At 40.8% G+C, this 21,381-nt stretch overlaps 1 protein-coding gene across 3 annotated transcripts; it reads left to right on the forward strand.

The window, feature by feature from the left end:
- Window positions 1-880: 880 nt before the first annotated feature.
- LOC120020088 (ran-binding protein 3-like) lies at window positions 881-15,717 on the forward strand. Of its 3 annotated transcripts, none has more exons than XM_038963526.1 (16): window positions 881-927; window positions 2,783-2,838; window positions 2,992-3,025; window positions 6,474-6,560; window positions 6,693-6,770; window positions 6,995-7,060; window positions 7,732-7,931; window positions 8,142-8,237; window positions 8,380-8,468; window positions 8,696-8,771; window positions 10,617-10,716; window positions 10,796-10,920; window positions 11,084-11,204; window positions 12,806-12,948; window positions 13,541-13,721; window positions 14,063-15,717. In XM_038963526.1, the coding sequence occupies exons 1-16, from the start codon at window positions 906-908 to the stop codon at window positions 14,104-14,106; spliced, it is 1,518 nt and encodes a 505-aa protein (XP_038819454.1). In that variant the 5' UTR covers window positions 881-905; the 3' UTR covers window positions 14,107-15,717. The 3 variants fall into 3 exon arrangements, with proteins under 3 accessions (XP_038819454.1, XP_038819455.1, XP_038819456.1); XM_038963527.1 differs by having other exon boundaries at window positions 7,744-7,931; XM_038963528.1 differs by lacking the exons at window positions 881-927; window positions 2,783-2,838; window positions 2,992-3,025 and having other exon boundaries at window positions 6,275-6,560.
- Window positions 15,718-21,381: the final 5,664 nt, after the last annotated feature.

Below are 21,381 nucleotides of genomic sequence, written 5' to 3' on the forward strand. Positions count from 1 at the left end.
GTAATTGAGGTAATATGTACATGTAGGTAGAGGGTAAAATGCCTTTGTGTCACGCCCTGACCTTAGAGAGCCTTTTAATTTCTCTATTTGGTTAGGTCAGGGTGTGATTAGGGTGGGCATTCTTGGTTTTCTGTTTCTATGTTGATGTGTTTGATTCCCAATCGGAGGCAGCTGTCTATCGTTGTCTCTGATTGGGAGTCAGATATAAGTTGTTCGTTTCCGTTTGGGTTTTGTGGGGTCTTTGTTTGTTGCACTACGAAGCTTTACGTTCGTTGTATTGTTTATTGTTTTTAGTGGAACATTAATAAAGAAATTGTACGCCTACCACTCTGCACCTTGGTCCGGTCATTCTACCAACGAGAGCCGTAACACTATGCATAGAAATAAACAGAGGGTGCGTTCGTAAATTCACTCTGAAGCGCTCAGAGGGCACTTTTCGCGATCGTAAATTCAGAATGTTGTCAGATTGTCCGTTCTAGGAACGTTCAGAGCGCACACTGGACGCTATGGCCGAAGAGTAGGGTTGATCCGAGCGTTCTGGCCTCACAACGGCAGTCAAGCACCTAAGTTAACTCGCTTGTTAGCTACTTCCAGACAACATTGAGACAATGTTTGAGACAATGCAACACAGTTACAATCACCAACGATATGGATAACATGAACGCCTAGCCAACGTTTACTGACACCGACCATATTCAAGGCGTATTGAACGTTCATAAATTCATCAGTTATTCTGCGCTTTCGCACACTCAGACGGGAGTGCTCTGAAATCGGAGTAGATAGCCAGAGTGAATTTACGAACGCGCCCAGAGAGTAGCAGCATTTTTTACAGAAGATAAATTGTAGAAATGGGCGGCGTTTATGTATTTTGCGCGGTGGGTTATGGGTGTGAGCAGAGAAGTAAAATGGCGGAATTGGCAAACGAAGGTGAGCAGTGTCCGTGTGAGGAAACAAAGCAAAACTGTTGAATTATCTGCATGGCCGTTTACGTATTTATTTATTTAAAAAAATATATATATGTCATTGCAATAAACGTAATGGTTTACAGCCTTTAAATAAAATAGTGGAACCAATTGTTGTTTCAGACCGGCTACATAAGAAAGAACATGTTAATTTTCACAATACAGGTAGCTAGCTACCATAGCAAACCAGCCACATCTAACTTCGGCTATTTAGGCGGGGATGGGAAGCTGGCTAACGCTAGCTAATCAGATCTGTTTGTCAACGTTATTTTAACTACATTTAGCAAGGTATATTGTAGCTAATAAGTTAGCTAGTTAATGCACGTTAACGCACGTTTGCCACCTTGTTAGCTATACGAGTTCTTAATTTGTTAGTCACAGCTTGGTTGCTAACAATTTCCTCAGCTAACGTTAACCGGTGAAATGACACTTCATGGGGCTATGGCTAACTTAGCTAGCTAGCTACCTTCCTCTTAATGCTAACTTTCTATATCATGTATTGGTATTAGTGGTAACTAGCTATTTGTCAAGGACATTGATTTAGCTAATAAAATCATGAAGTCTCTTTAAAGGTAGCAAGCTATTTGTTCACACCCCACTTGCCAGCGAGGTAGTGTTAGCCAATTTAGCAAATGTTGCTAGCAATCTTAGCTAATGAATGCTGCACATTCTGAACTGGGTGACTAATTTATAAAGTCTTGTTGGTGCGCCAAATCCTGTTAGCTAACTAGCTTGTAGTTGACCAGCGCTATATTGTGACTGCATTTATATTACCCAGACTATCCTAATTTTGTAGTTAGCTAGCTAGTAAGGTTGGATATGTGGATTGGAAGCTAGGCTATGATGTCACTGTCGTACACCACTACTACTGTTTGAAACAACTGTTGTCATAAGTGACAATCAAGCTACACATATTGTTGGATCATGTGCTTGTATTTATTTACAAAGTATGACAGTCCTTTCTCTGACCCTGGCCTGCTGAGGTGCTAGTTGTCCTGGCAGTTTGTTGGCTAGGCCATGAGTTTTGATGGTCTAAATCCAATGCTCTTGTCAATGTGGTGTCCATACATGTAGCCTATGTTTAAAATGGCAATTATTTGATGCACACATTGTCCTATTTGAAATGCCTAGTTTGATTTAGATATATTTGTTTTAGTAAATATAATGTCCCTTACCAATTCTAGGCTAGTATGGTTGTTTTTGTTTTTAAACTGATTGTTTACTTCAACCTCTGAATGGAATAAAGGATTATATAACGCAAGTTGTTTATTCTCAAACCTTGCATCATGGTCATTTGGCATCTATTCAGAAGTATCTAACTGAATGGGGAGAGTTGGAAGTCTGTGTGATTGACCCAGTTAGCAGAAAGTTGGAGGAAGGACAAAACAAACAGTCTGAATACATGTGTTGGGATTCTTTTTGGCAGAATTTTTTTGTCTGTCTAGGTTTATGGTTTAGCCTTAGCTAAATATTCCTGCATTTCCTCAAGTGGCACTCTGAACATATTTATGAAATTAGAAACACATGCCTACGTTAAACAGAGAATCCAGAATGCCAGACATGGAATTACACAGATGTAGGTCTTCTACCTTTCTGAAAAAATATTATGGCAGAACCTGTGTCAACTCAAAACTGCTGCAGGGTGTTTGCTCATGACAAATGCTCATGACAAATGACAATCACTGTGACAATGTTTTTCATTGTTGACACAAACAACTGATTCACGGGCTGTGATGTCTTGATATTAGGCCTACACTTCATACAAGTGACAAATGTACTCTTCTGTATGGTAAAGCATGATTTCCCTCTTCATTAAACAGAGAAGCCTGCCATAGCGCCACCAGTGTTTCTGTTCCAAAAAGATAAAGCACAGAAGGTAAGCTAGACAGTATTCTATTCTATTCTTTCCCCTCACATTGATGGAAATCAATGGGCCTTCATGGAAATTCACTGTAAAGCTACATAATTTGACTCAGTTGTTTCTAGTCTGAGAAACAAACAGTTGACCTAGTGCTGCTCTCTATTACAGAGATCAGCTGATGGATCGAGTGCAGAAGATGAAGGTAGGGTATGCATACAACGCATCTGACTATTAGCCTATTTCATCATATGATTTCCATCTGACCTTATAATGCCCTTAATAGTATTGTAGTTAATTTACCAGGGATCAAATTATACTGCGTAGTAGGGCTGACCCCATTTAGTCCACTGGTCGATAGGCTGTTGATCGACCGAGATTGATTTAGACGAGCCGTTGCAAATAGATCATTTTTTTCATGGCATGCAAGACACCTGTCAGATTTGCGCCTGTCTCAGTTGACTAATCCATTGACGAGGCTGCGGGCATGCCATAGTCCAAGAAGGGGAGTGTGGCTAATATGCACAAGGCACGTCCCTCTCCAGAATGCACTCTCTCCCACAATTTCGTGTGCATTCATTGTTTCATAACTTCATTGTGTGAATTGTTTGCCTTTTGATTGTTAGTGTCTATCAATTCCCCATAACATATCACCAGTAGTACATTTACCGTTAATTTCCATCATTTCTAATCTTCCATGCTTGTTTGGTAATGGTAATTTCTGTTAATGCATTCAATATATTATTATTAAAGTCGTTTACTGTTCTCATTGTTGTAGTGGACACGTTGTTTGCAAAGCTCAAAACATATGCTACACATGTGAGAAACAAGTTTTAGTGTATTTCAAAATAAACCAAAACTTGATTACTTCTTATCCCTTGCACAAATAGCCTTACAGCTGTGTCTGTCCCAAGCTCACTGGAGCGGGAAACTCTGAGGACCCAGAATATTTTATAACATTTTGCAAGTTTGCTAGTAGAGGTCGACCGATTAATCGGAATGGCCGATTAATTAGTGCCGATTTCAAGTTTTCATAACAATCGGTAATCGGCATTTTTGGACACCGATCATGGCCGATTACATTGCAATCCACGAGGACACTGCGTGGCAGGCTGACTACCTGTTATGCGAGTGCAGCAGGAGCCAAGGTAAGGTGCTACCTAGCATTAAACGTATCTTATAAAAACAATCTTAACATAATCACTAGTTAACTACACATGGTTGATGATATTACTAGTTTATCTAGCTTGTCCTGCGTTGCATATCATCAATGCGGTGCCTGTTAATTTATCATTGAGTCATAGCCTACTTTGCCAAACGGGTGATTTAACAAGTGCATTCGCGAAAAAAGCACTGTCGTTGCACCAATGTGTACCTAAACATCAACGCCTTTCTTAAAATCAATACACAAGTATATATTTTTAAACCTGCATATTTAGTTAATATTGCCTGCTAACATTAATTTCTTTTAACTATGGAAATTGTGTCTCTTCTCTTGCGTTCTGTGCAACAGAGTCAGGGTATATGCAGCAGTTTGGGCCGCCTGGCTCGTTGCAAACTGTGTGAAGACCATTTCTTCCTAACAAAGACAGCCAACTTAGCCAAACGGGGGATGATTTAACAAAAGTGCATTTGCTAAAAAAGCACAATCGTTGCACGAATGTACCTAACCATAAACATCTATGCCTTTCTTAAAATCAATACACAGAAGTATATATTTTTTTCAACCTGCATATTTATTTAAAAGAAATTCATGTTAGCAGGCAATATTAAACTATGCTTAAAGCATTGCGCTGTTTATGACTTCAAGCCTATCAACTCCCGAGATTAGGCTGGCAATACTAAAGTACCTATTAGAACATCCAATAGTCAAAGGTATATGAAATACAAATGGTATAGAGAGAAATAGTCCTATAATAACTACAACCTAAAACTTCTTACCTGGGAATATTGAAGACTCATGTTAAAAGTAACCACCAGCTTTTATATGTTCTCATGTTCTGAGCAAGGAACTTAAACCTTAGCTTTTTTACATGGCACATATTGCACTTTTACTTTCTTTTCCAACACTTTGTTTTTGCATTATTTAAACCAAATTGAACATGTTTCATTATTTATTTGAGACTAAATTGATTTTATTGATGTATTATATTAAGTTAAAATAAGTGTTCATTGTTCATTCAGTATTTTTGTAATTGTCTTTATTATATATATATATACACTGCTCAAAAAAATAAAGGGAACACTTAAACAACACAATGTAACTCCAAGTCAATCCCACTTCTGTGAAATCAAACTGTCCACTTAGGAAGCAACACTGATTGACAATAAATTTCACATGCTGTTGTGCAAATGGAATAGACAAAAGGTGGAAATTATAGGCAATTAGCGAGACACCCCCAATAAAGGAGTGGTTCTGCAGGTGGTGACCACAGACCACTTCTCAGTTCCTATGCTTCCTGGCTGATGTTTTGGTCACTTTTGAATGCTGGCGGTGCTTTCACTCTAGTGGTAGCATGAGACGGAGTCTACAACCCACACAAGTGGCTCAGGTAGTGCAGCTCATCCAGGATGGCACATCAATGCGAGCTGTGGCAAGAAGGTTTGCTGTGTCTGTCAGCGTAGTGTCCAGAGCATGGAGGCGCTACCAGGAGACAGGCCAGTACATCAGGAGACGTGGAGGAGGCCGTAGGAGGGCAACAACCCAGCAGCAGGACCGCTACCTCCGCCTTTGTGCGAGGAGCAGTACGAGCACTGCCAGAGCCCTGCAAAATGACCTCCAGCAGGCCACAAATGTGCATGTGGTCTCACGATCTCATCTCGGTACCTAATGGCAGTCAGGCTACCTCTGGCGAGCACATGGAGGGCTGTGCGGCCCCACAAAGAAATGCCACCCCACACCATGACTGACCCACCGCCAAACCGGTCATGCTGGAGGATGTTGCAGGCAGCAGAACGTTCTCCACGGCGTCTCCAGACTCTGTCACGTCTGTCACATGTGCTCATGTGCTCAGTGTGAACCTGCTTTCATCTGTGAAGAGCACAGGGCGCCAGTGGTGAATTTGCCAATCTTGGTGTTCTCTGGCAAATGCCAAACGTCCTGCACGGTGTTGGGCTGTAAGCACAACCCCCCACCTGTGGACGTCGGGCTCTCATACCACCCTCATGGAGTCTGTTTCTGACCGTTTGAGCAGACACATGCACATTTGTGGCCAGCTGGAGGTCATTTTGCAGGGCTCTGGCAGTGCTCCTCCTTGCACAAAGGCGGAGGTAGCGGTCCTGCTGCTGGGTTGTTGCCCTCCTACGGCCTCCTCCACGTCTCCTGATGTACTGGCCTGTCTCCTGGTAGCGCCTCCATGCTCTGGACACTACGCTGACAGACACAGCAAACCTTCTTGCCACAGCTCGCATTGATGTGTCCTCCTGGATGAGCTGCACTACCTGAGCCTCTTGTGTGGGTTGTAGACTCCGTCTCATGCTACCACTAGAGTGAAAGCACAATTATTTTTTTTAACCAATCGATTAGTCGAAAGAACAGATGACTCTCGATCGACCAGTAGGACAGCCGTACTGCGTATCTTAGTGCCCAGGTAGAGCATTTTAATTGGTCATTTCAACAGAAGGCTAAAATAAGACAATTTGCTTATTTTCAGGTTCAGACAAAGAGGATGGTGGCTACTGTCCTCCATTAAAAAGAGAGAGGACTTCATCTTTAACACAGTTCCCACCTTCACATTCTGGTAATGAAACACATTAGATAAGTCATTCCCTGCTGAATGTATTTTCCTCGATTTTTACTTAATTGTTGGAAAATAATATATTTTCTAGATTTGGTGTTGTGTGTAATGCAGCCTCTCTCCTGCTCTCTGCAGGGTCTAGTAAGAACAATGTCTTCATGCCCTCAAGTTTCTGCCAGTCTCCAACTGGGAATTCAGAGGACTCAGAACCAGGTGAGACTTGTCTACTTCTTCTAGTAACTCCTCATCATAAAGGCTTCACTCATGAAGTCTCCAGTGGTTGACTTGTATGTAATATGGATTGTATGCTTAAACTGTAGTCCAGCTGTGTTTATTTAATGATAAAATGTACTGAGGATACAATAATACTATGAAAGCTGCCGTTATTGGTTTTTTTAAACAATTCTACATGTTCTGTTTTTTCTTCCTTTCGCCAGATGAGAAGCCTGTAGGGTTTCGTTTAAAACCACCTACTCTCATCCACGGCCAGGCGCCTAGTTCAGGTGGGTATTGATGCTTGTGTATGTGTGGTTCTGTAGAGGCTGGTGGGAGGAGCTATAGGTGGACGGCCTTATTGTAATGGCTGAAATGGAATAAATGGAACTGAGTCAAACATGTGGTTTCCATATATTTGATACCGCTCCATGTTTACCATTACAATGAGCCCATCCTGCTATAGCTCCTCCCACCAGCCTCAACTGGTGTGGTCTGGTATGTGGGGTGCTGACTTGACTAGAAGGAGAAAAACTGGGCCCTTGTTATAGCCCATGACTAGGCCCTATAAGTTTTCTTGGTCAGGTCAAGTAGTCATGATAAACTCCTGGTCCAAGTAAATGTATAAATGTAGATGGCAGTACAGCATGTTAATATGGATGGAGGTGCATGGTGGTAGTTCTGATATAGTACATGGTGGTGCATGTTTGTTGTGATATAGTGCTGATGTAGTACGTGGTGGTGCATGGTAGTTGTGATATAGTACATGGTGGTGCATGGTAGTTCTGATATAGTACATGGTTGTGCATGTTAGTTGTGTGGTAGTGCTGATGTAGCACGAGGTAGTGCATGGTAATTGTGATATAGTGCATGGTAGTTGTGATATAGTACATGGCATGATATAGTACATGGTTGTGCATGGGGTAGTTCTGTAAGGCATTCAGATCCAATCCATTAGCAGATTGTGTTCCAGGCGTCCCCAGTCAGAAACCCAAGGAGCAGCAGCGCAGTGTGCTCCGGCCAGCCTTGCTCCAGGCCCCACAAGTCAAGTCCAACTCAGAGTCCACTAACGGGGTGAAGAAGTCGTCCGACGGAACGTCAGAAGGGTCGAGCATCTTCCAGAACAATACTGAGCACTCAGACGTCCTCGCTAAGTCACCGGTGAGGACTACGATCATGGTCCTGTCTAATATACAGAGGCAGAAGTGTAGTAACTGCCCAGACCTACTTTTTGGAAATCATTTACTATCAGAATTGTGCAGTTATTTATTTTCGGTTGCCCAATTATTATTACTATTATTTAACAATAAATGAAAGCTGAATTCCCCAAACCCATCATGATGACTGACTGCTGTATCTTGCCTCCTGTAGAAACATGAAAGGGAGGATGGCGCGAGCAGAGAGAAGAATGATTGTTCTGCAGAGTCTTCTTTCGTGTTTGGGCAAAATATCAAAGACAGAGCAAAGGTGGTTATTTCTCCTTTAAACAATCACTTCAAATTATTCAAGGGTGATGTTTAAATATCCAATTTATTTTTGTAAAAAAAAATCTTAGCAAGAAACGTCAAAATATTTATTTTACCTGACGGTTCTCTTTCTCTCTTTCTAGTTGGAAGAGAATAGTAACGATGGCAAGTTGTTACCCCTGGATTCTCAGGAGGGAACAAACTATTTCTTACAGTACATCGCCACCCCCAGGTAACATTTTGTCACTGGCTTTTCAGACCTTTGCTCTGGCAGAGAATCTGCTTCTTTATGAGTTCAGATCAGACTTGTTTTTTTCACAATTTTTAAGGTTTTGCAATAATCGTAATATGATTGTTTTAGCTACCTTAATTGAATGCATTAATTGTAAGTTGCTCTGGATAACTGTCTGTTAAATTACTAAAATGTGCTAATATCTTGTTCTTCTTGATTCCTTTCAGTTCAAAGAACGCCATACACAATACCGACAAGGGGGCCAAATTTGTCTTTGGACAGAACATGTCAGAGAGAGTCCTAGTGAGTAGAGACTGTTCGTTTGATTAGTGGGGGCGTTGCCCTTTAGGCTGTGACATAGACCATAGAGATGGTGATCGAGCAAACCCAGTTGAACCCAAATAGAGATGGCTCCTGAGAAATGCAACAACCTGGGACTGTTATGGAGACGAGAGAACTGTGTGTGTACTGTGCACACTTATTTTGACTTATAGTGCATTCGGAAAGTATTCCGACCACCTAATTTTTTCCAAATTCTGTTACGTTACAGCCTTATTATAAAATTGATTAGATTTTTTTAAATTTAATCAATCTACACACAATACCCCATAACGACAAACCGAAAACATGTTTTTAGATTTTTGGGGGCAAATTTATTACAAATTAAAAAAACTGATGCATAATTATTCAGACCCTTTGCTATGAGACTTGAAATTGTACTCGGATGCATCCTGTTTCCCATGATCATCCTTGAGATGTTTCTACAACTTGATTGGAGTACACCTGTGGTAAATTCAATTGATTGGACATGATTTGGAAAGGCACATACCTGTCTATATAAGGTCCCACAGTTGACAGTTTATGTCAGAGCAAAAACCAAGCCATGAGATTGAAGGAATTGTCCGTAGATCTCCTAGACAGGATTGTGTCGAGGCACAAATCTGGGGAAGGGTACCAAAACATTTCTGCAGCATTGAAGGTCCCCAGTGGCCTCGATCATTTTTATATTGAAGAAGTTTGGAACCACCAAGACTCATCCTAGAGCTGGCCGCCCGGCCAAACTGAGCAATCGGGGGAGAAGGGCCTTGGTCAGGGAGGTGACCAAGAACCCAATGGTCACTCTAACAGAGCTCCAGAGTTACTCTGTGGAGATGGGAGAACCTTTCAGATAGACAACCATCTCTACAGCACTCCACCAATCAGGCCATTATGGTCGAGTGGCCAGACAGAAGCCACTCCTCAGTAAAAGGCACATGACAGCGCGCATGGAGTTTGCCAAAAGGCACCTAAAGGACTCTCAGACCATGAGAAACAAGATTCTCTGGTCTGATGAAACCAACATTGAACTCTTTGGCCTGAATGCCAAGTGTAATGTTTGGAGGAAACCATGCACCGCTCATCACCTGGCCAATACTATCGCTACGGTGAAGCATGGTGGTGGCAGCATCATGCTGTGGGGATGTTTTTCAGCGGCAGTGACTAGTCAGGATCGAGGGAAAGATGAACGGATCAAAGTTGAACAGAGCAAAGTACAGAAAGATCCTTGATGAAAACCTGCTCAGGACCTCAGACTGGGGCAAAGGTTCCCCTTCCAACAGGACAAGAACCCTAAGCACACAGCCAAGTCAATGCAGGAGTTGGTTTGGGACAAGTCTCTGAATGTCCTTGAGTGGCCCAGCCAGAGCCCGGACTTGAACCTGATCAAACATCCAGCCTTGAACCCGATCAAACATCTCTGAAGTGACCTGAAAATAGCTGTGCAGCGACGCTCCCCATCCAACCTCACAGAGCTTGAGATGATTTACAGAGAAGAATGGGAGAAACCCCCCAAATACAGGTGTGCCAAGAAGACTCGAGGCTGTAATCGCTGCCAAAGGTGCTTCAGCAAAGTACTGAGTAAAGGCTCTGAATACTTAGGTAAATATAATATTTATTTTTAATACATTTGCAAAAATGTCTAAGCCTGTTTTCGCTTTGTCGTTATGGGGTATTTTGTGTAGATTGATGAGAAAAGGTTTTTAATTTTTTTAATCAATTTTTAGAATACTTTCCCGAATGCGCTGTATCAGGAGTGAACTGTAGGAATGGACTTTATTATTGCACTGTAGAGACTGCATGTTTGGCTGACAGTGTACTGTGTGTTTTCAGAGCCCTTCCAAGGGAGGGGAGGCATCAGTGGAAGACTGTAAAGTCTTACCAGCTCCCCCTGTGTCTGAATCCTCTTCCAAGGAAAACATACCAGAGAAGGGTAAGACTCACGTACAGCCCAGTGCTGATCCCTTTGTATATTTCTAGTTAACTTGTTACGTGTGTGTGTGTAATCACAGGTAACAACGTGACAGAGTCACTGGAGGAATCTGCAGCAGCGTACACCAAAGCCACAGCCAAGAAGTGCATCTTGGAGAAGGTAGACGTCAAAACTGGAGAAGAATCAGAAAGTAACGTTTTGCAGGTCGGTGTCTCTGGCTGACGATATACGAATACATCAGGGCCCATATTCACATTGCGTCTCAGAGTAGGATTGCGGATGTAGGATCAGTTTTAAATATTTAGATTACAAGGACGGTGGTGATTTCCCCCCCCCCGATAAGTAATGTGTATGTCTCCCCCCTCAGGTCCAGTGCAAGTTGTTTGTGTTTGACAAGACAGCCCAGACGTGGATAGAGCGGGGTCGAGGGCTGCTCAGGCTTAATGACATGGCATCCACAGACGACGGATCACTACAATCACGTCTAGGTAGGTACACACTCACCTGGACATACACTGGCCTGTATACTCACCTGTACACATTTAATTTTGACTGATCAGTAAATAATATACTGAACAAAAATATAAATGCAACATTCAACAATTTCAAAGATTTTACCGAGTTACAGTTCATATAAGGAAATCAGTCAAAATAAATAAATTAATGAGGCTAATCTATGGATTTCAAATGACTTGGAATACAGATATGCATCTGTTGGTCATATTTACATTAAAAAAAAAAAAAAATGGGGCATGAATCAGAGAACCAGTCAGCATTTCCTTCGCATAGAGTTGATGGCTGTTGATTGTGGCCTGTGGAATGTTGTCCCACTTTGATTCAATGGCTGTGCGAAGTTACTGGATATTGGCGGGAACTGGAACAACCTGTCGTACACATCAATCCAGAGCCATCCAAAACATGCTCAATGGGTGACAGGCCATGGACAAACTGGGACATTTTCAGCTTCCAGGAATTGTGTACAGATCCTTGTGACATGGGGCTGTATATTAGCATGTTGAAACATGAGGTGATGGCTGCAGATGAATGGCACGACAATGGGTCACAGGATCTCGTCACGGTATCTCTGTGCCTTTTAAAATGCCATCAATAAAATAGTGTTTGTTGTCCGTGGCTTATGCCTGCCTGCCAATACCATAACCCCAATGCCACCATGGGACACTCTGTTCAGGCGACTCCGGGATGCTTGCCTTCTAGTCAGAGTTCCTCTGTCCAGTGTCTGTGTTATTTTGCCCATCTTAATCTTTTCTTTTTATTGGCCAGTCTGAGAGATGGCTTTTTCTTTGCAACTCTGCCTAGAAGGCCAGCATCCCGGAGTCGCCTCTTCACTGTTGATGTTGACTGGTGTTTTGCAAGTACTATTTAATGAAGCTTCCAGTTGAGGACTTGTGAGGCGTCTGTTTCTCAAACTAGACACTAATGTACTTGTCCTCTTGCTCAGTTGTGTACCGGGGCCTCCCACTCTTTCTATTCTGGTTAGAGCCAGTTTGCGCTGTTATGTGAAGAGTAGTACACAGCGTTGTACGAGATCTTCAGTTTCTTGGCAATTTCTCGCATGGAATAGCCTGACGAGTTTCAGATGAAAGTTCCCTGTTTCTGGCCATTTTGAGCTTGAAATCGAACCCACAAATGCTGATGCTCCAGATACTCAACTTGTCTAAAGAAGGCCAGTTTTATTGCTTCTTTAATGAGAACAACAGTTTTCAGCTGTGCCAACATAATTGCAAAAGGGTTTTCTAATGATCAATTAGCCTTTTAAAATGATCAACATAGATTAGCTAACACAACGTGCCATTGGAATGATGGTTTCTGATAATGGGCCTCTGTACGCCTATGTAGATATTCCATAAAAAAATCTGTCGTTTCCATCTACAATATTAACAATGTCTATTAACAACTGTATTTCTGATCAATTTCATGTTATTTTAATGGACCAAAAATGTGTTTTTCTTTCAAAAACAAGGACATTTCTAAGTGCCCCCAAACTTTTTAATGGTAGTGTACCTATTTTTTTCTGTTTACATTTTTTATCTAACGTCCTTGACCCATAAACCTCTGTGTGTTCCTCAAGTGATGCGGACCCAGGGCAGCCTTAGATTGATCCTGAACACCAAACTGTGGCCTCAGATGCAGGTGGACAAGGCCAGCGAGAAGAGTGTCCGTGTCACCGCCATGGACACAGAGGACCAAGGGGTCAAGGTCTTCCTAATATCGGTATGACATCACCATTGCCCAGCGTTTAGCCTGCTTCACGTTAGTCGTATCACACGCTTTGTGTATAGTTTTTGCATTTTATCTGGGGTTGGGTGTTGGAAAAAAACTAAAGAGCTGTATACATCTGTCACACCTTTGGGGAGGGAACCTAACGAACCAAACAGAAGCCAACAGAATGAAATGGGAAGGGACCTACCTGGATTTGTCCAATAGACTCTTGATTTCGTTATAGAACATTTTCCATTTGTAGTAACCGGTTTCCGTTGCAAAACTTTTTGCAACTGCTTTCTTTGTCTAAATTAAAATACCCCTGTGTTTGTACCTGTCCCTATTTAAATAAATGAATTTGAAATGTGGTGTAGTACTCAGTAGAGACACTAGAGGGTGTACAGGGATAAGGAAGTAGACAGGTGCTTGAATTCAACGCCTCATCAGCACAACAGTGTCCCTGTAATTGTGGTTCAATTGAGGCTAGTTTTTAGGACACAGTGCAGCAGTTGTCTGTCTGATGTGTTGTTTATCCCTATTATTGTTGTGGTGTTTTTAATGACTTCGCTCTGTCTGTCCTTGCTGTTATTGTCATCATCTCCAGGCTAGTTCTAGGGAGGACACAGGTCAGCTGGCAGCAGCGCTGCACCATCGTATCCTGGCCCTGAAGAGCCGGGCGGACCAGGAGCCCCAGGAGGCCCCGGCTGCAGACTGCGCCCCCGAGGCTGACTTGCCCCACTCTGAAGGGGACAGCGATGAGGAAGATCAGGTCAACAATGCTGCAGGTCTGATCAATAACTAGATACATCTCTAGTGGGCTTACTGTGTGCGTGCGTGCGTGCATCAGTCTCTGGTTTAGACCAGAGATTGACATGTGTGAGTGGCTTTGGTGTGTGTTTGTGGCATTCCAGCACTTAGTGTGACTTCAAGGTTCTTCAACTGCCTCTGTGGTATATTGTGAATAATTATTCCCAACTGTGCCCATTGCTCTAGTTGTTGTAGTCTTCTCCCTGCAGTTAGCAGCATGTCTTCATGTATCTTTCCAATCACTATTTATGTACTACTAGTCTTCCTGTCCATCATACAGTAATACAGGTATTAACATTGTTGTTGCTCTGTCCCGCAGTTAACTCAGAGGGAGGAGAGGCCCAGGCTGCTGGAAGCACATAGCGTTAGTCCCCCTAAAGGATTGCCTGCCAGGATACTGCTACTGCTGTTTGGGCATTTTACTGAGGGCATCCCAACGAACACCCTAACCTGACCAACATGGGTCCTTCAGACCAGTACTTTTGGATACTCAGAAGTCTAGCTCCAGTTAATTTTTTCTTTACATTCAATCAACATAAAAACATCTGGAGTTGTATTTTTTTTTCATTTTGTTATATTTTAGTTTTTTCTATATTTTGTTTTCTCAGCTGCAAAAATAAATACTTATTTTTGCAGCTGAGACAAATTGTTGGGTTTGGGACTTGGCTGCTCATCATATTGATGAGTGTGGGGGTGTTTTCCTCTCCAACATTTTAATGTATGACTGCAGTTTCTACCTTGGGACTTTTTTACTCACTAGACCACCACCACACCTTTGGGACCCAACCAACCACCCCAGGCTCCAGAGGAACTCCTGTCTGTCACCGTATACTGACCTGTCTTATGGTCAGTCATTTGACTGGTTTCTACATCATCCCCATCCATTCAGCTTTCACATGGGGGCTGATTCCGACCTAAGCGGGCGTAAATGGAACGTAATTCCCTTTTTATGCACTTTTCTCTCTGACCTTGAACTTAATCCACTAATAATTCCACCACCTTTACGCGTGAGGAAACCATGCATATGGCAGAAAACTGAAGTATATAAAAATGTCCCACAGTAAAGTTTATGAAATGCTGTGTCATTATGCAGAATTTAAATTGTACGGCCTTTTAACTTGCAGGGATGGGCACTCAAAAGTCTTAATTTTAGGCTACCCCAACTTTCACTGTTTCCTATTTCTATCATGTTAAATATTAGCCACTATCAGTATCGACTGTCAGTAGGCCTAATAACCACACTTATACCATGGCGTTGTTAAGTACTACATTACATTTAAGTCATTTAGCAGACGCTTTTATCCAGAGCGACTTACAAATTGGGACTAGTTTCTGAAAGGCATTCTAACGCACGGTAGAATTCAGTGGCTATAGTTCATCCTTATGTTTGAGCTGCATTGAAAGCAAAAGTCGAATTGAAAACATTGGCATTGTTGAATTCGATTTTCATAATCGCAAGCTAGGTCTGATGGTTTGGTCTGATGGTTAGCTAAACTAGAAAGTCTGTTTTGTTACCAAGGTAACTACCTTTGCTATCTAGTGAAGTTCCTAGCTACCTAGAAATGAACACATTTCTAGAGGCAAATGTGTTAAATTATTGGCATGGTATAAAAGGGATAATCAACTCGGGGCTCTATGCTTTCTCTGGAAAATAATGCAACTCGTGGAAGGTCAGTTCCACTCTACTGCGTCGTGGAACACACCTTCCACGTCGTTCATTGTTTTCCATAGAACGCATAGCCCCTCGTTGATTATCCCTTACCTATTCGTTCTGCCAATTTACTGTTCACTTTAGTTGTAGTCTACTTCATAATTTCATTTAATTACATTGTTTTATACTACCTTAATTTGCTTCCTCTGTAAATGCAGTCATGGCCATGTGGTTGTTGCTGAGGATCGTTAGTAACAGTTGATAATATATTTTTAAAACGTGTAGGCTAATTAAATCATGATGGAGTTGAGCGCGACACAATACTTGGCCGTGTCGTCACACAGTTTCATGGTTAGTGCATGCAATAGACGACGGCAGAGCCTACTATTGTACACTATTCTCCCTATTATAATTCAATATACGCTAATCTTCCAACATTGCCATGGGTAATTGAATGTGGCAATTTTTAGAATGAATTAAACCAGTTTTCTTTCGTTCATAAAGGCTCGCTAAACCAGCTTTTTTATGATTCATAAATACTTTCCTAAACCTGAATAATTGACAAGATCAGTATTTTTCAATCTACCGACTGGTGCTGAAACACAGACAAATATGCATATATTTAGATGGCTTTCTTTCATTGATCCATAATATTCTGAACTCGTTCTCAATATATTCTAGTGAGTCTTTCGGCAAAATTCAAACTAAAAGCTACACCGTATTGGAAGGGATGGCTTAAGATAAATGTACTGAACCCTATTGGATGAAAACTCCATGAGAAAATCTGTTTGCCAGCAAATGGGAGGGTTTTTGTGGTGGGAAGTTTTTTCAGAGCGCGCAACGTAGGCACATATGCAGAGCGTGTTACCCGATTAAGGTAAGTCTGAATACCAAATACTGAGAAGTGTGTAGGAAACGCATACGTTTCCTAAGTCTGAATCTGCCCCATGTTGAATAGTTTCCAGACATGTCATTTATTTTTGGTCATGAATTTCATGAGGCATCTACTAACAAAATATGTTTCTAATGGCTAGGGCTGGTTAGCATCTCTCAGACTTCGATAGCAGTTTCTTAGTTTTCCTATTGACTTAGTACACAAAGTACTAAAACAAATACATAACTCTCTTATGGGTTAATGCTCCAAGCATAACCAACGAAGCGGGCAGCAAGGGGCTTAACCCCAATATCTCCTGAAGTGTGCACTCATTCACTACCCTCAAAGCTAAAAGCAATGAATTGGAGGCTGGGTTTCCACCACGTCTGTTACACCAGTTATTTCCTTTCAAATCAGTGAAAGGAAGTGAACAACTACACACTTAAGGATGAAAGAGAATTGAGACAAAGCCAAGCATACACCTGGAAAGTTTGTAAAGTTTATATGGCTGAGTTGTCTACTCATTGGCTGTTGTTTTTGTTAGTTTTATGTTTCTCTAAATTAACCTGACAAATCTATACTGAACAAATATTTTATATGCAACATGCAGCGATTTCAAAGATGTTACTGAGTTACATGCAGTTCATATGATGAAATCAGTTTAATGAAATAAATAGATTAGGCCCTGATCTATGGATTTCACATAACTGGGAATACAGATATGCATCTGTTGGTCACAGATACTTAAAAAAAAAAAATGGCCATCAGGATTTCGTCACGGTATTTTTGTGCATTCAAATTGCTATCGATAAAATGCAATTGTGTTCGTTATTCTGCCCATACCATAACCACACCGCCGCCATGGTGCACTGTTCATAACTTGACATCAGCAAACCACTCGCCCACACAACGCCTTTACACATGGTCTGCAGTTGTGAGGCCGGTTGGATGTACTGTCAAATTCTCTAAAACAACATTGGAGGCGGCTTTCGGTAGAGAAATTATCATTAAATTCTCTGGCAACAGCTCTGGTGGACATTCCTGCAGTCAACATGCCAATTGCACGCTCCCTCAGCTTGAGACATTGGTGGCATTGTGGGACAAAACTGCACATTTTAGGGTGGCCTTTTATTGTCACCAGCACAAGTTGCACCTGTGTAATGATCATACTGTTTAATCAGCTTCTTGATATGCCACATCTGTCAGGTGGATAGATTATCTAGGCAAATGAGAAATGCTCACTAACATGGATGTAATCAAAATTTGAGAGAAATAAGCTTTTTGTGTGTGTGGACAATTTCTGGGATAATTTATTTCAGCTCATTAAATATGGGACCTACATGTTTCTTTTATATTTTTGTTCAGTATACATTCTGCATGTCATTGTTTTAATTTCTGACATATTGAGGATTTATATTGTTATAAAAAAAAATATGATATGAACTTTTTATCCATTTTCATTTGAGATGTTGGAATAAAGATTGATTTTGTGTGATTTTTGTTGTGTGCATTCAAAAAACCGTACTACCCTTGTACTGCATGCACATTTGAATATATTTTCCTTTAGTAGAACACAATGATAATCAACTCCTCGCCCTCTTTACAAAATATAACATTTTGGACTGACTTTTGTATTTTTCATTTTGAAATCTTTGATCCTTCATTAAATACTCTTCAATCATTTCTCCCAGATGTAAAATAACAAATAGAGACAGTAGATTACATTTACTACACTTGCAATGACATTCATTCACAATGGGCAGTGGAAAGGAAGCTTGAGAAGTTTCCACTAATTTGACAGAAGTTTGTGTTTTGTTTTCTTCCTTTTGGTGAGATATAATTGGTTCTTAGTACACAGTAAGTAATCTGTAAGGACGACTACTGCTATACACACACATTGTGTCCTGTCGAGACGTTTACACCAGGGAATCTTAATATATTTTAGGGGGGAATTCCGACCCGAGTTAAGCTTGTGTAAATAGAATGTAATTCCCTTTTTATGCATATACACTACCTGTCAAAAGTATGGACACACTTACTCATTCCAGGGCTTTTCTTTATTTTTACTATTTTCTACATTGTAGAATAATAGTGAAGACATCAAAACTATGACAAAACATGTAATCATTTAGTAACCAAAAAAGTGTTAAACAAATCAAAATATATTTTAGGTTCTTCAAAGTTGCCACCCTTTGCCTTGATGACAGCTTTGCACACTATTGGCATTCTCTCAACCTTCATGAGGTAGTCACCTGGAATGCATTTCAATTAGGTGTGCCTTGCTAAAAGTTCATTTGTGGAATTTCTTTCCTTAATGTGTTTGAGCCAATCAGTCGTGACAAGTTAGGGGTGGTATACAGAAGACAGCCCTATTTGGTAAAAGACCAAGTCCATATTATGTCAATAACAGCACAAATAACTTCCCAGCACAAATAAGCAAAGAGAAACGACAGTCAATCATTACTTTAAGACATGAAGGTCAGTCAATGCGGAACATTTCAAGAACTTTTAGAATTTCGTCCAAGTGCAGTCGCAAAAAACATCAAACACTATGATGAAACTGGCTCTCTGCTGTAGAGGTAACCACTACTAAAGGACATGAATAATAAGAAGAGACTTGCTTGGGCCAAGAAACACGCTCAATGGACATTAGACCGGTGGAAATCTGAGGTTTTTGTTCCAACCACTGTGTCTTTGTGAGACGCAGAGTAGGTGAACGGATGTTCTCCGCATGTGTGGTTCCCACCATGAAGCATGGAGGAGGAGGTGGGATGGTGTGTGGGTGCTTTGCTGGTGACACTGTCAGTGATTTATTTAGAATTCAAGGCACACTTAACCAGTATGGCTACCACAGCATTCTGCAGCCATCCCATCTGGTTTGCGCTTAGTGGGACTATAATTTGTTTTTCAACAGGACAATGACCCAAAACATACCTCCAGGCTGTGTAAGGGCTATTTGACCAAGGAGAGTGATGGAGTGCTGCATCAGAAGACCTGGCCTCCACAATCACCCGACCTCAACCCAATTGAGATGGTTTGGGATGAGTTGGACCGCAGAGTCAAGGAACAGCAGCCAACAAGTGCTCAAGACTGTTGGAGAAGCATTCCTCATTTTATTTTACATTTATTTAACTAGGCTAGTCAGTTAAGAACAAATTCTCATTTACAATTATTCTGCAATGTAGAAAATAGTCAAAATAAAGAAAAACCCTTGACTGAGTAGGTGTGTACAAACTTTTGACTGGTACTGTAATAATACAAATTGAATGGTTTCCAATCTTCCCATTTAGAATTTCTAAATGGAAAGATTTAGAAATGCCCTTATCCAGATGGTGTGACAAAGCATTTCCCAACAGACCTGCTAACTTTCCTTATTTTTACTTTTAAGGTTGGAACCGATATGCATTACCTCCAGCAGGAAGAGAGACAAGAACCATTTGTCTGCCAGCTCAGGGACAAGCTACACAATTCACTGCCCTGTTCAATGTAATTTCATTGCTAGAATTTTTTTTAAATGTAATGTATTGTTTTAAAAATGTACAAATAAAATTAAATGTATATATAGTGTCATGTTGATTTGTTTTAGCTGTTGGTGATAATTCCTCAAGTGTTAATACATTTGTGTTTACATCATTAAACTTCTTGTCAATAGGGGGGCGCTGTATTCACTTTGGAAAAAATCGTGCCCAAATGAAACGGCCTCGTACTCTTTTCTAGATCATACAATATGCATATTATTATTACTATTGGATAGAAAACACTCTCAAGTTTCTAAAACTGTTTGAATTATATCTGTGAGTAAAACAGAACTCATTTTGCTGCAAACTTCCATACAGGAAGTGAAAAATCTGAAAACGAGGCTCTGTTTCAGGGCCTGCCTATTCAACTGGCTTTTATTTATCGATATGCATGCACTTCATACGCCTTCCACTAGATGTCAACAGGCAGTGGAAGGTGGAATGGGGTGTCTAGCTTGATCTGAGGCCGAACAAGAGCTTTTGGAGTGACAGGTCCGGAATTTTCTTTGTCTTCCAAGGCGCGCGGCGGAGCTCGACATTGTCTTCTGAAAAGCGTTCGGTTTACACGGCGAATATCTCCGGTTCTGATTTTATTTGATACATATGATAAAAACATCATAAAGTAGGTTTTTTCAACCGAGTTTTATCAGTTTATTCAACGTTTATTGGGACTTTTGGAGTTTTCCGTTCTTTGCGTCAAGAGAGGATGGGAATGTTAGCAACCTTGGCTAGCATTGTGGCGCGAATTCGACAGAAGAAATGGACATTCGAAAACCAAACAAAGATTTATTCTGGACCAAGGACTCCTTGTACAACATTCTGATGGAAGCTCAGCAAAAGTAAGAAAACATTTATGATGTTATTTCGTATTTCTGTGTAAAATGTTGAGTCCTATTCTCCGCCGTTTTGGTGAGCGCTGTCTCGCAATAACGCAAGCTGTATGTTATGGTAAAGTTATTTTTAAAAATCTAACACAGCGGTTGCATTAAGAACCAGTGTATCTTTCATTTAATACAACAAGTATTTTTATGTAAAGTTTATGATGAGTTCTTTGGTCAGATTAGGTGAGTGTCCAAAATATCTCCGGAGATTCTGGTGAATCGATGATACGTATTCACAATGTATAATCAGGATTTGTAGCTCTAAAGATGCACATTTTCGAACAAAACATAATTGTATTGTATAACATGATGTTATAAGACTGTCATCTGATGAATTTGTTCAAGGTTAGTGATTAATTTTATCTCTATTTTGTCGGTTTTGTGCAAGCTATTTTTTGCGGGGAGTAAATTGCGTTGTGTGGTTTGGCTACTGTAGTGAGCTAATAGAAATATATATTGTGTTTTCGCTGTAAAACACTTCAAAAATCGGAAATATTGGCTGGATTCACAAGATGTTTATCTTTCATTTGCTGTACACCATGTATTTTTCATAAATGTTTTATGATGAGTATTTATGTATTTCACGTTGCTCTCTGTAATTATTCTAGCTGCTTTGGTGCTATTTGTGATTGTGGCTGCAATGTAAAACTATGATTTATACCTAAAATAAGCACATTTTCGAACAAAACATAAATGTATTGTACAACATGTTAT

Source organism: Salvelinus namaycush, chromosome 25 (assembly GCF_016432855.1).
Source record: "Salvelinus namaycush isolate Seneca chromosome 25, SaNama_1.0, whole genome shotgun sequence".
NCBI classification, from domain to species: domain Eukaryota; kingdom Metazoa; phylum Chordata; class Actinopteri; order Salmoniformes; family Salmonidae; genus Salvelinus; species Salvelinus namaycush.